The sequence below is a fragment of the Rhinolophus ferrumequinum genome, chromosome 6 (genome assembly GCF_004115265.2).
Source record: "Rhinolophus ferrumequinum isolate MPI-CBG mRhiFer1 chromosome 6, mRhiFer1_v1.p, whole genome shotgun sequence".
Taxonomy (NCBI): domain Eukaryota; kingdom Metazoa; phylum Chordata; class Mammalia; order Chiroptera; family Rhinolophidae; genus Rhinolophus; species Rhinolophus ferrumequinum.
This window is the reverse complement of record NC_046289.1, coordinates 21,314,317-21,328,160: the sequence shown is the minus strand read 5'-3', so window position 1 is coordinate 21,328,160 and position 13,844 is coordinate 21,314,317. Positions and strand designations below refer to the sequence as shown.

At 45.1% G+C, this 13,844-nt stretch overlaps 1 protein-coding gene across 1 annotated transcript; it reads right to left on the bottom strand.

Annotated features, from left to right (window-relative positions):
* Positions 1-1,227: 1,227 nt before the first annotated feature.
* On the bottom strand, positions 1,228-2,125 carry LOC117023833 (ADP/ATP translocase 2-like). Its single transcript, XM_033109028.1, is given in 3 exon segments — positions 1,228-1,260; positions 1,263-1,954; positions 1,957-2,125. Coding segments are annotated over 3 exon segments (894 nt in total).
* Positions 2,126-13,844: the final 11,719 nt, after the last annotated feature.

Below are 13,844 nucleotides of genomic sequence, written 5' to 3'. Positions count from 1 at the left end.
CTGCCTGGGATCCCTCCACGGTGCTCCCGAGTCATATGTGTTCTCTCACAGGGGAAGCTGGGTCAGGAAAGCCACTGTACCTCCCCATGTCAGATTTGAGCCCATCTTGGCCAGGAGGGAAAGATTTTAACACAGTCATTTCTGCCCTCTCTCTTGAGTTCTGAAGGTTTTCATGGGGCCAAGGTTTCCAGAGGGCCCATCTTGCCTTGACTGCTGTCGGGCCACGCGGGCAGCCACTGGGCTGGACTGGTCCTCGGTCAGGCTGAGCCACTGCTTCCCTTTCCGGAGACACTTACCTTGTGACCTTCCAACAACGTGTTTTCCTGCGTGACGATGCTCATTCTTTGCTGCTTCTACCCCGTCTGGGAGGGCAGCTCTGCCACGACTTCTGTGCGTAGCCATCACAGGAATGCTGTTCCGGAACTGTGCTGGGACAGGGGAAGCTCTAGAGACCATTTCTGTCCTGGGCACTTGACTTGCCTCCAGTCCAGAGGCAGCTCTACCTAGGAAGTGGTCACAGGTGTCACATCCCTCTGGACTCCTGTGACTTCAAATAGGTGTAAGGAAGGGGGTGTAGGGCTCCTTCTTTGGGACCCAGTAATGTTTAAGCTTTCATAATTTCCCCCTGACTCTCTCGCCTCCTACCAGCCTGGACATTTTTTTGGTTTGTTTTAGTTGGGGCTGAGTTGGCGGAAGTGGTACAGGGCTCAGGGAGAGGAGGGAATCTTGCTCTTATTCCTAATGTTTCTTCCCAAATCCTTTGCTTAAAGTTTTGAGTCAATTCCATTCCCTGAAGGAAGATCCAAACAGTTACCTTTTTGAAACCAGAAGCCAGTAAGTAGGTGCTTAGTCGATAATTGTTGAATGAATAATAGTCTATATTTTCAATTATAGCCCCCAAATAAGGGAGCCATATTTTAAATCTCTTTCTTGTACACACAGACACACACACACACACACACACACACGCACACGCACACCACTTTTTTTTATATATTTCAGATATTTTTTATTTCTTCAATTGTATTATTTATTAGGAGTGACTGAAATAAAAAATATAATCGAGTCCCATCATTATCATGACCACCATGGAAACGGTTTTAGGAGAAAACTGGTCAGATGAATATCATTGCTTCCCATTTTCAACCAGTAAAATGGTTGCCATTGATAAACAGACAGTCAACAGTCTGTCAAGAATGCTCAAGGTATGTTCCATTAGAAAATAACTTATGTGAACTTCTTGATTTCATCATACAAGACAGAAGCACAAAAGCCCCACCCATGCCTCTGAGAACATTGGACCACGCACGCTTGAAAAAAGCTTTGCTTCCTCCATCACGAGCAGTCTTCCTCCAGCAGTCAAGTGTGCCTGTGTACATGATTTCAGTTCCTTTGTGCCCCGACTGCATCATCATGCGGCGGCGCACAGTGTCAAACGGATAGGAAGTCAACCCAGCCACCGCTGTGACAGACAGTGCAATCATCCAGCTGATGAAGACGTGAGTATTCGCGGGATCTGGAAGCATTCCCTTTGCAGTGTCATAGATACCGAAGTAGGCAGCTCCGGAGATGATTACACCCTGCACAAACACATTAAAGCCTTGATACAGGCCTTTAATTCCATCCGATTTGTAGATCTTAGCCAGGCCGTCACTGAGGCCTTTGAATTCCCTTTCAGCTCCAGCTTGGCCCACATCAGCTGCTAGACGGGTACGGGCAAAATCAAAAGGATACACAAAACACAAGGAGGTGGCCCCAGCCACACCACCTGATGCTAAATTCCCAGCAAAGTGGCACCAGAACTGGGTTCTCTTGTCTACACTACCCAGGAAGATCTGCTTGTATTTATCTTTGCAGGCAAAGTTGAGAGCCTGGGTGGGGAAGTATCTGATGACACTGGCCAGGTTACCACGCCAGAAGGACAGGACTCCTTGCTCCTTGGGGATACGAACCCACAGTCTATAATGCCCTTGTATTGCTTATCTGTGGTGATTTGCTTGCTGGCATCCTGCACTTGCAGCAGCAGTTTGACCCGTTCGATGGGCGCTACCGCCGTCTTGGAGATGGCTGCGGCCACTCCACCTGCCAGGAGGTCCTTGGCGAAGGACTCAGTGGCATCTGTCATAGTGCAAGGGAAGAAGAGGCCAGCGACTGAAAGACTGAGCTAGGAACCAGTTGGGACTCCGCGCTCTGGGGCGGAGCGAAGCAAATGCCACACCAAGTTTTTAAACAGAATTCAGCAAGACTTTAAGGAGACATAGAATGTATATTATTTTCTAATTCTGTGTAACAAAGTACCACAAACTGAGTGACTTAAAGTGGCATATATTTCTCTCACTTTTGGTGGGCCAGGGGTCCCCCAGCTTAGCTGGGTCCTCAGGGTCTCCCGAGGCTGCAGTCAAGGCTGAACTCTGTCAGCCTGGCTGTGTCCTTCTCTGAGGCTTGGGATCCTCTTCTCAGTTCATTCAGTTTGTTGGCAGAATTCAGTTCCTTGAGGTTGTAGGACTGAGGCCCTCAGCTCTCGAAAGACACCCCTCTCCACAGCAGTTCACGACATGCCTGTTTGCTTTACCAGGCCGGCAGCAGTGCGTCTCGCTCACCTCGGCAAGGACCCGCTCCCTCTTTTAAGCGCTCACCTGATTAAGCCAGGCCCACTCAGGAGAATCTCTGTTTTGGTTAACTCCAAATCAGTGATGCTGCAAAATTCTTTGCCTAGTAACGACCAAATCACAGAGTGACATCTCGTCATATTCACAATGTCACCCACATTTAAAGGGAGGGAATTATACAAGATGGGTAGAGTGTGTGTGTGTGTGTGTGTGTGTGTGTGTAAATCTTGGGGGCCATCTTAGAATTCAGCCTGTCACAGAATGTGTTTTCCATGTGCCTATTTCAGCCCAGAAGATACTTTTATTATTATTATTATTTTTTACAAACCCAAACACAGAATGTGTTTCTATATCAGAGTTGCTATAGATTCAAAGAAGGTGGGACCTTACTGAAGTCAGTCCCTGACTATAGCATCATACAGTCAATGACAATCATAGTTTCTATATGCGGGTGCGCTTCAGTACTGTAACATCCATTATTGTGTCTAATTACCACAACTACCGTGTTTCAAGATGAGAAAACGGGAGGGAACATACCGGGGAAGGAGGCTTCGCGGAGTCTCAGCGCAGCCGGCGTGCAGGTGCGGCGGAGCGGGCTCCTGGCCCCGCCTCCTCCAGCAGTCACTGTCTGCGCTGCGCGGTGTTGCCCCGAGCTCCTCTCCGGGCACCAGAATGTCCCTGCCCTGGTGCGTGTCTGGAATAGACATCTGAGCAACGACGCTGACACTGGGACCTCTGGCTGACACCTGCAGAGACGGGCTCTGAGGCACAGGGGACCTGGAGGTCAGTCAGAGGAGGCTCATCACTGCTTCCCTCCCCTTTTTATGCCACCGACTTCCCTCAAACCAAGGCTGGGCTTCTAACCTACCCTAACCTCTCCTCTCGTGACCCCGCCCCAATGGTCTTTCCTGCTTTCTGCTTTGCAGAGAACAACCGCAGCACTGAGACTGCTCAGCAGAGGTCTCAAACTCCAGGCTAGCTTATAGGCAGGTATCATTTCTGAGTCTCACTGCCAAGGGAATTTATATTCATACACACAGTGTTTGCATATTAAGCCAGTAGAAATACGTTTTTTGCCTCTGTAAAGAAATATATAAGGTTTCTTATGTTTTCCCCTAGAAGCATGCAGCTCTGTCCTTTATTTCTTCTGAGTATACAGGACTAGGCAGCCCTTTTTCCACTCAGAAACTCATTCCACGTGGTATGGATAGACATTAACCCCACCCCTTCCCCATCCCCATAAGCACAGGAGTGGGAACACAACTCAGGCCTTATCAGTCAGATCATCTGGTTCCTCTGGCCGCAGCCATTGGGTAAGTGATGGTTGCATGAGCTGTGCTGAACCAATCAGAGTGACCCCTGAGACTTTCCTCCTCCCAATTTCTGGGAAGACGAGCTCTTCCTCTGAGGCTAAGCTGGACTCTGTCTGTTGGCATCTATCCTTACCCCTAGAGAAAGCTTGTATGAGATGTGGAAATACAAGCAGAGTCCTAGTGATATTACAGTAATTGAGCACCTGGATCCCACGATGCCTGAAGACTACATACTGTTGCACTTTGGGGTTATATATACCGATAAGTCCCTCCGCCCTTCCTTAAGTTGGGATCAGCTGGGATTCTGTCACTTGTGAAAAGCCCTTATACAAGAATCAATATTCTGAAAAGTTCTACCATGTGCCAGGTACTATGCCCTTTAAATACCTTATCTGATTGAATCTTTGTTGAAGGACCCTGTATGGTAGGCACGTTTACCTCAGTCTTACACACTGGGAAAGGGGGGCTCAGAACAGGTAAGTCAATTTCTCATGAGCACACAGCAAGTGGCAGAGCAGAAACCCTGTGTTTTCTGCCCTGAACTCCTGTACTACCTTCCATCTTTGCTATTTATTGGTATTTGGGCTCATACCACCTCATAGCATTTCACTTCTCTGTGACCTTATATCTGACTAACCCAACTAAATGGTACGATCCTTGATGACAGTGGTCGTGACCTAGGCTTTGTTTGCTGACCCCCCTTCCATCACCACTACACATGGCCAAAGCACCCGGCACTGGGCGAGGCACATCATAAGCCCTGAACAAGCCCTTGCTGAACTTATGACCTGCCCATGGCCCTTCACAAAAGGCTTGTCATAACCCCCGTCACGGAAGAGGAGACATGGGGCAGAGTGTGCAGCTGCACCTGCTGAGCTAAACATGCTCTTTCCAATGACTACAACCAGTTCTCCCCAGGAGCTAACCCCAGTGAGTCTCCATCATGAATTCATTCACTATCCATTCGTTCTTATAGTCAGCAAACATTTTCTGAACATTTATCATATGCCGAACATATTGTACGGCTGAGGATACTAAGTGAACAAGACATGGCTCCTGCCCTCAAGGATCTTATTTGTGATTGCTTTTTAATTACCCTGAAGCCAATGGCTCAAAGCTTGGCAAGTTGTTAGAATGGTTGATCATCTCACTGGATGGTTCATCACTGGGGCTCAGCATTGCCAGGTTAGGGACATCAGCTTCCATACTGGTCTTTATCAGACCTCACGTCAACAAACAGGGCTGCCGCAATGCACAACTCCAGGGGGCACCATTCACAGAGACTAATGGCATTCTTGGAAGTTGAGCAGTGAACAGCCTGGACAGCTGTACATGGCAGTCTTGATAACCCAAACAGGACCCATTAATGATATCACTTCCCACTCGTAGTCGCATTGGTGGAGCACTTTGCAGTTTATAAGGAACGTCACCTACATTTTGTCAGTTGAACTGAGAAATTCTATTTTGGTTCCCATAATGCAGTCTCTCTCCTCTGCCCTTCACCCCATGGGATTCTCTGTTGGCTCCATGAGCTCTCGGTAGCTCCCTCTCAGATGGTGACAGCTCAGCTGAACTGGTGGCAATTACCAAGTCACATTACCAGCCCTAGGCTTTCTTTCACCCTGCAGCACTTACCTGGAGTTAGCAGCAGTGGTAGCTCGGCAGAGGTGACTGGGCTGGTGATAACAAACGCACTTCTTATTTGTCTTTTCAGCCCTGAAATCCTGTCAGTGAGGAGAAGCGATAATAACATGTTATTAAGTTCTTTCTGGGTAATGTAATTCAGGAGTCAGGAGGCAGTTTGGTCATTTATGTCTTTGAAAAGCTTAGAATAATTTTCAGTGTCATTATCCCCCATTTTAAAGAGCCAGACTGCAATATATAAATATATATCTGGCCAGTTCTGTGGTTGTACGTAGATACACATGTATTTGAGGTGCACACATGTGGATGTGCATGCAGGCATATACACTCAAGCATAAGGTGTGGGCAGGTGGGTAGAAATCAGCATAAGCTTCAACTTATTTATGGGTCTGTGTATATGTATACAAACTCCTCCTTTTTAGAATCATGGCTTCTACAGTCCAGGTTTTCAGGAATTCAGTTTTATTCCTAGCCTCTCCCCTGACATGTTGTGCAGTCTCCATTTTTGCTTACCATTGTAATACCAAAAAGAAGGAGAACCCTGGTGATACACACACCTCCAAGGGGTGCAGTGCCAACTTATAGGGACATTTCGGTGGCCCACTCATCTCCATAACTCCCCTTGTCCAAGTCCCTAGTTCCTAGTAACCATCTTAGAACTTTTGATTTCATCAGAAAAAGTTTGTCTGGTGGGCATCAATTACTTGTTGATTTCCCCCCAGCTTGTACTGGGTGTTACAGGAAAGGCACATCTGTGGTATGTACTACTCTCCCTTGTTAATGGAGGTGGTACCTTGATGATAGACTGAAATTTCTAAGATGGAAGGAACTTGTGAGATTATGTGAGCTGACTCCCTCCTGGCACAATAAGAAAGGGCATTGCAGAGCAGGCAGGAATTAGTCCAAGTCTCCTGGAAGTTGGTGGCAAAGCCAGGATGAGAACCCCTGCCTCCTGGCCCTCCATCCAGAGCTCTTCTGGGAAGGTCGTTCAGTCTCCTCAGAAGGCCACTTTGCCCGCACCCCAAGTGTGCTCTTCCTATATTTCTTGGTGAGCGAGGAGATGGGCACTGGAGACAGGATCCCCTATAACTTTGGTACCGTCTTAATCAGCTGTTATCAAAGCAGTTATAGTGCAGTAGTGAAAACACAGAAAGCCCAGCTTCTCACCCCTGCTTTGCCAAAGGGCCCTGGCCAAGTTCTTCTACTCTCTGTACTCATTTACTTGTCTGCAAATGAAGAATAGCTATAGTATTGAATTTATAGGGTTGTTGTAAATTAATACATACAAGGGGTCTGACATATTTTACAGGTTGGCTATCACTGTATTACTGTTAACACTCACTTGCCCGACAGCATTTTCATCTTGTTCTCACAAAACTCTTCATCTACAGTTTAGACACTTAACTCTTAACGCACCTTGTGACTTCGTATTTCCCATCTATAGCTTTCCTTCCTCCCTCTAAGGTAATTTCATCCACTCCCATGGGTCCCCAAATGTTCATCTCCTGGTCCCATTTACATGAATGCCCTATAAGCTATATATTAGCTATACTCATTTATTCATTATTCATATAGATATTTACTGACTGCCTTTTATATGCCAAGCACTGTTCTATTATATGCTACGCACTGTTTTATTCATCACTAGAGATTTAGCAATGAATAAAACAGCCTCAGCTCCTTATCCTCATGGACCTTACCATCCTGATGGGGAGAACAGAATCTCAAATCATAAATGCTGTGACAAGAAATCAGGAAAAAGAGACAGAAAATTCTGGAGTGAGGGTAGAAGTTACTGTTTTGATAAGAAAGCTTCCTTTCTGAGATGGCATTTGAGCACCTAGGAGATGAGGGAGCCAGCAGCATGGCTATCTAGATTATTCCAGGTAGAGGGAATAGCAAGTGCAAAAGCCCTGTGCTTGGTGTGTCTGAGGTACAAGGAGACCTGTATGGCTGGAGTAGAATGTATGAAAGGGAAAGTACCGTGTTTCCCCGAAAATAAGACCTAGCCGGACAGTCAGCTCTAATGCGTCTTTTGGAGCAAAAATTAATATAAGACCGGGTCTTATATTAATTTTTGCTCCAAAAGACGCATTAGAGCTGATTGTCCGGCTAGGTCTTATTTTTGGGGAAACATGGTAGTAGAGATAAAATCAGAGAAGTATTGGCCTGGATGGCAGGTCAACAAGGGCTTTGTAGACAGACTATTATATAAGCTGGATGTTGCTTAGAGCAATATGGGAAGCCAGTGGAGTGTTTTGATTGGAGTGACTTGATATGACTTACGTTTTAATAGACTCATCTTGGCAGGCGTGCTGTGAGTAGATTGCAGGGAACAAGAGTGGAAGCAGGAGATCATTGGGAAGGCCACTGCAGTTAGCTAGGGACTGTGACGGGGCTGTGGGCATCATGTTCTGGAAAGACTTTTTAACCTAGAGATGGTAGTTTCCAGAGGATTGGATGAGCGGGTGAAAAGATAGAGAGAGGAGCCAAAGACAACAGCTGGGTTTATGGTCTGGGCAACTGGTAAGATGCTGTTGTGCAATTAACTGAGATAGAGAAGACTGTGGGAGGAGATGGTTTTATTTTTTTGGAGGAGGCAGGAGTCAAGTGTGATTTGGACACGTATGGTTCGTTCAAAATGATTTTTAAATATCCAAGTGGGGATTTTGAGTAGGGGAGAAGTTGTAGCTGGAGATATAAATTTGGGACCTTCAGTGTAGAAATGGTTGAAAAGCCATGAGACTGGATGAGATCCCATGTCAATGGGTATCAACAGGGAACGTCTGAGGCCTGAGGCCTGGGGCAGCCCAGTGCTGCAGAGTTGGGGGAATGAGATGGAACATACAAACGGAACAGTAAATTAGGAGGAAAACTAGGAGCGTATGGGGCCTGGAAGGCAAATGCAGCAAGCATCTCAAAGAAGAGGGGTGACCATCTTTGTTAAATGTTGCTAGTAGTATAAATAAAAGAATCAAAGATTGATCATTGGATTTGGCAATGTGGTGACTTGGCATGACGAGGGGCCTGGGGTCCAAGCGTTGTGGTTGTAGCTGTGACATAGCAAATTAGTGGCACAAGATACAGAAAAAAAGAAATTCACCTGACTTCAAGACGTATGAAAAGATGTTCACTTTCACTGATAAGGAATGAAATGCAAACCAAAACTGCATGAAAACACCTTTTTCACCTATCAGATTAGTCAAAAGACAAAAAGTTTAATAATACACTGTATTGCCTAGAGTGTCAGGGGAACAGGCATTCTCCAGTTTTGCTGATAGGAATGAAAATGTTACAAACTCTGTGGAATATCAGAGTTCAGTTCAGGGAATCTGAAACCATCTTAGGTACAGGTATTTCAAGCAGAAAGGGATTTAATATAGGAACTTAAATGATGGTGAAAACCACAGGCAGGATTGGAGGTGCAAAAGTTAGGATTGTAGGATTATGCCACTATTGTTTGCCTGCCTGCCTTCCTTCTTTCCTTCCTCTCTCCCTCCTCTCTCTCTCTCTCTCTCTCTCTCTCTCTTTCTCTCTCTCTCTCTCTCTCACTTTCTTTTATTTATTTTTTTGTCATACTGCCCCAAGCTATAATCAAGAAGTCTGGAAAGCTGTTGCTGCCACGCAGAGACTAGGAAACCACAGCTAAGGTTATATGTACCTGGCAGCTCTGAAGCCAGTGGCTGGCTACTGCAAAAACTCACAGCAGCCAAAGCCTGCATAACCTGGTTCAGCTGCCCTCAGAGCCAGGTTAAGGGTGGCTTCCATCTCCTTCCGTCTTTCGCATCTTGTGAGCATCTTATTGGCAGAAATTAACTGTATTCATATCCCAGTTGGGAAGGAAGTCTGGGAAATGTCATTCCCGAGCTTCTAGCCCCTGTGATCTATAGCCTATCTCCGTATGGGTGAGTATAGAAGGGGACTGAAAGGGGACTGAAAGGGGTACTGAGTGCCAGTAGCTAGTATCTAATGTGGTCTTGCCCTTTGGCTTCTCAGCACCCATACATAGCCTTCTGTCCATTCTTCAATTTCCAACAGCAATAGTAACAACATGCTTCCATCTAAAAGCATAGTTACATGAAATAATGCAAAAGAAAAGGTAGCCACTCTCCCTAAAGATGAAAGATGCAAAGTCTCATCAGTCATTGGGTCCATATCTGGCTGATGTTTTTTTTCCCTTCTAATTCAATCATAATCCCATTTGATATTCTAAAGACTAAATTGTAAGATTAGCCATCGCTAACACTTCTTGTGTAAAAAAATCACAGAAAGAAGAAGCAAATACATAACAAAGCAAAGAAGAATATATGCACATTTACCACATTTTTTGTAGCCAGCCTTCATTGGTCATTATAATTTTCTTCTTCTGTCCTCTATCCCCTGTTCCTTTTGTCCTGAGCCAGCATTCAGCTTTCATGGTTCTCTATCTGGTGGAACGACCCCAGCTGTCCTTCCTGAAGGATGTGATCTCTTAGTGGTCCTGCCTGTATTATGTTACTATGGTTTTCCACTAACTTTTATAATGGTACAGTAGGCATCCCCCAAAAGTCTCTGAGCTCCAGGTATATTCATCTCAGATCCCCACTGAGTAGCCTCAATCTTATTTTCCCTTAACAATCAAGATCAGTTAGAACTGAATTAAGGTCAGAGCAACTTTCATGAGGTTAGAAGAGGACCGGGCTGCAGATGAGGTAACCTGCCAACACCGTGGTTTTATCCTTGTGATACCCTGAGCAGAGAACCTAGCAAGGCCATGCCCAACTTCTGGCCAACAGAACTGTGAGCTAATAAGTCGGTATTGCTTTAAGCTGTCAAGTTCATTGTCATTTGTTGCACAGCAATAGAAAACTAATACACATTCAGAGATCATAAATCTATAGAAACCCAATGTTCAAAATAATGGCGGGACAGCTAGACAGTATGTGCGTGCAGATGTGCATGCAGATGTGCATGCAGATGTGCGTGCAGATGTGATACGAAGTTCAACAGAAGTTCCCAGCATCCCTTTAAAGTATTTCTGCCAATTGCCTTAAATCTGAATCAAACCAAGCTTTTAGGTTACATGACTGTTTGCATTTGTCAAAACTCATAGAACTGTAAAGGAAAAAGGGTAAAGTGTACTACACAGAAATTATACTTCAATAAATCTGGCTTAAAAAACAAATCTTTAGATTGGAGGGCAGTCGGTGACCACAGGATGGCCACGGGTTGGAAAATTAATCTGGGGAACGTAATTTGGTGGTTACCAGAGGGGAAGGGGGTTGGGGGGTGGGGGATGAGGGTAAGGGGGATCAAATGTACGGTGATGGAAGGGGAGCTGACTCTGGGTGGTGAACACACAGTGTGATTTATGGATGATGTGATACAGAATTGCACACCTGAAATCTATGTAATTTTACTAACAATTGTCACCCCAATAAATTAAAAAAAAACAAAAAAAAAAGGGAAAAAAACCCAAATCTTTAGACACACCTCACTTTGCAGGAAATATGAGGGATAATTAAATGACATCATAAGGAAATAGACATATTTAGAATGTGAGACAGTGGACATGATAGCTACCCGATGTCTTCAAACAGTCCACGTCATGAAGGGGAGTGTCCTAGATAAGAGAAGCCTTCAGAGGCATCGTAAACAAATTAATTGCGTGAAACTTATTGGATCCTGATTTCGAAAAATGGATATAAAATATATATATATATATATATATTTTTTTTTTTTTTAAGATTTTATTGGGGGAGGGGAACAGGACTTTATTGGGGGAACAGTGTGTACTTCCAGGCCTGTTTTTCCAAGTCAAGTTGTTGTCCTTTCAATTTTAGTTGTGGAGGGTGCCGTTCAGCTTCAAGTTGTTGTCCTTTCAGTCTTAGTTGTGTCGGGCGCAGCTCAGCTCCAGGTCCAGTTGCCGTTTTCTAGTTGCAGGGGGCGCAGCCCACCATCCCTTGCGGGCATTGAACTGGCAACCTTGTGGTTGAGAGCCCACTGGCCCATGTGGGAATCGAACCGGCAGCCTTCGGAGTTAGGGGCATGGAGCTCCAACCGCCTGAGCCACCGGGCCGGCCCTAAAATATATATTTTAGCACAATTGTACAAATTTAAATTTGAAGGGAGTTTTAGGTGATATTAGGGAATTACTATTATTATTGTTAGGTATAATATTGGTATTGTTAATCGGAGAAATATCCCTTCTCTTTGGAGATACATGTTGAAATATTTATGGATGAAGTGTCATGATGTTTTTAATTTACTACGAAATGATCAATTATGAGGCAGAAGATGACACAGTATGAATGATGGTTGAAAGTAGGTGGATGGTGCTTGGGTGTTCACTGTATGCTTTTCTTTCCTGCATGTTGGAAATTCAAATAGAAATCACACTGAAACAAACAAAAAACAGGAGAAAGCTGCTGCCGACCTACGCAACCCTTAGCCCCCAAGTGGCTGATGGACTGTAGAAGATGGAGCCTAACGGCCATTGCAAAACTCCTGTCTGCTGAAACTGGCACCTCAGCAACTGCCGCTGGCAAAGGACGGAGGGCTGCTGCCTCCCTCCCACCTCCCAAATCACGCATGTGTGCTCGACCAGCCGGTACACAGAACCTTCTGGCCAGCGGTATGTTGCCATGCAGGTAACGGACCTTCAGCCTCAGAGCCCCTGACTTGCACGGGCATCTCCCAAGACCCCCGGCGGGCTCTAGCGATGTATTCATAGGGTCATGTGCTTTCGGAACCATCTTTGCAAAAGTTAAGATATTTCAACTGCAGATAGTTAAGACTGCTGGCTATTTCTACTCGGATTTTCCTTGTGTCATACTTTCCCTGTATTGGAACGACCTGGGAATTTTTGGGATCCAGCGAAGAGGACGTGGGATTGAGATGCACTTAGTTGGTGTTTAGTAGGATATGCTTCTGTGGTCCCCAGGCTCTGCCAGTCATCCTGTTGGAGGAGTGGCTTCCACAAATGCCCTCTGCTGCTCACTGCGTCAACTCCCCTGGCTTTTGATACCGGGGTTCAGTTCAGAGGTTATATCACAATGTGCTATGCCCAGCACCAGAAGTGTTTGATAGTAGAGGGAAAAAAAAAAAGGTGAAAACAAAAGCTGGTCTGGGTGATATTCTTCCACATATCACATGTATAAAATTGTAAGTGGAAAGGCTGGTACTCACTGATGCCTCGCACCATGGAAGCTTTCACCTATCAGAAACATGTTTAGTAACTTAGCTTATACATTTATAAAAACACCAAATACCTTTTATTAAAATATAGCTAGCGTACAATATTATATTAGTTCCAGCTGTACACAATAGTTATTCAACATTTACAGACCTGAAGACGTGATCGCCGTAAGTCCAGCACCCATCTGACACCGTACCACGCTATCACAATATGACTGACTATATTTCCCGTGCTGTGCGTTACATCCCCGTGACTTCCTTGTTTTATGCCTGGAAATTTGAACCTCTTATTCCCCTTCCCCTTCCCCCTACCATTTTTCAAGTTTTCAATGACGGTTGACATTCAATAGTATGTTACATTAATTTCAGGTGTACAGCACCATGGTTACACATTTATATAATTTAAGAAGTGATCCCCCTGACTAGTCTGGTACCCACCTGGCACTGTACGTAGTTATTGCCATATTATTGACTGTATTCCCTATGCTTGACTTTACATCCAAATGACTATTTTGTAAACTACCAATTTGTACTTCTTAATGCCTGCCCCTTTTTTCACCCACAGCCGGCTCCCCTCCTGTCTGGCAACCATCAAAATGCTCTCTCTGTATCTATGAGTCTGTTTCTGTTTTATTTGTTTGTTTACCTTAGTCTTTAGATTTCACATATAAGTGAAATCACATTGCATCTGTTTTTCTCAGTCTGACATGCTTCACTCAGCATAATACCTTCCATGTCCATCCATGCCACCACAGATGGCAAGAACCCATTCCCTTCCCTGGCCAAGCAAAATACAAGGTTGGACAATTAAGTTCGTGAACTCATCCTAGAAAAAGTGCTACATATCTCATTGCTGAATATCACTATGGTCACCTTCGAAGTACTCCCCTTGGGAAGCTATGTACCGATGCCAGCACCTAGTCCACCCTTCAAAACAATTTCGGAACTCTTTTTCTGGAGTGGCCATCAGAGCTGTTGTCCTATTACCCTTGATGTCCTGAATGTCGTCAAAATGTCTTCCTTTCAATATTTCCTCTATCTTTGGGTAAAGAAAGAAGTCATTGCGGGCCAGATCAGGTGAGTAGGGAGGGTGTTCCAATAC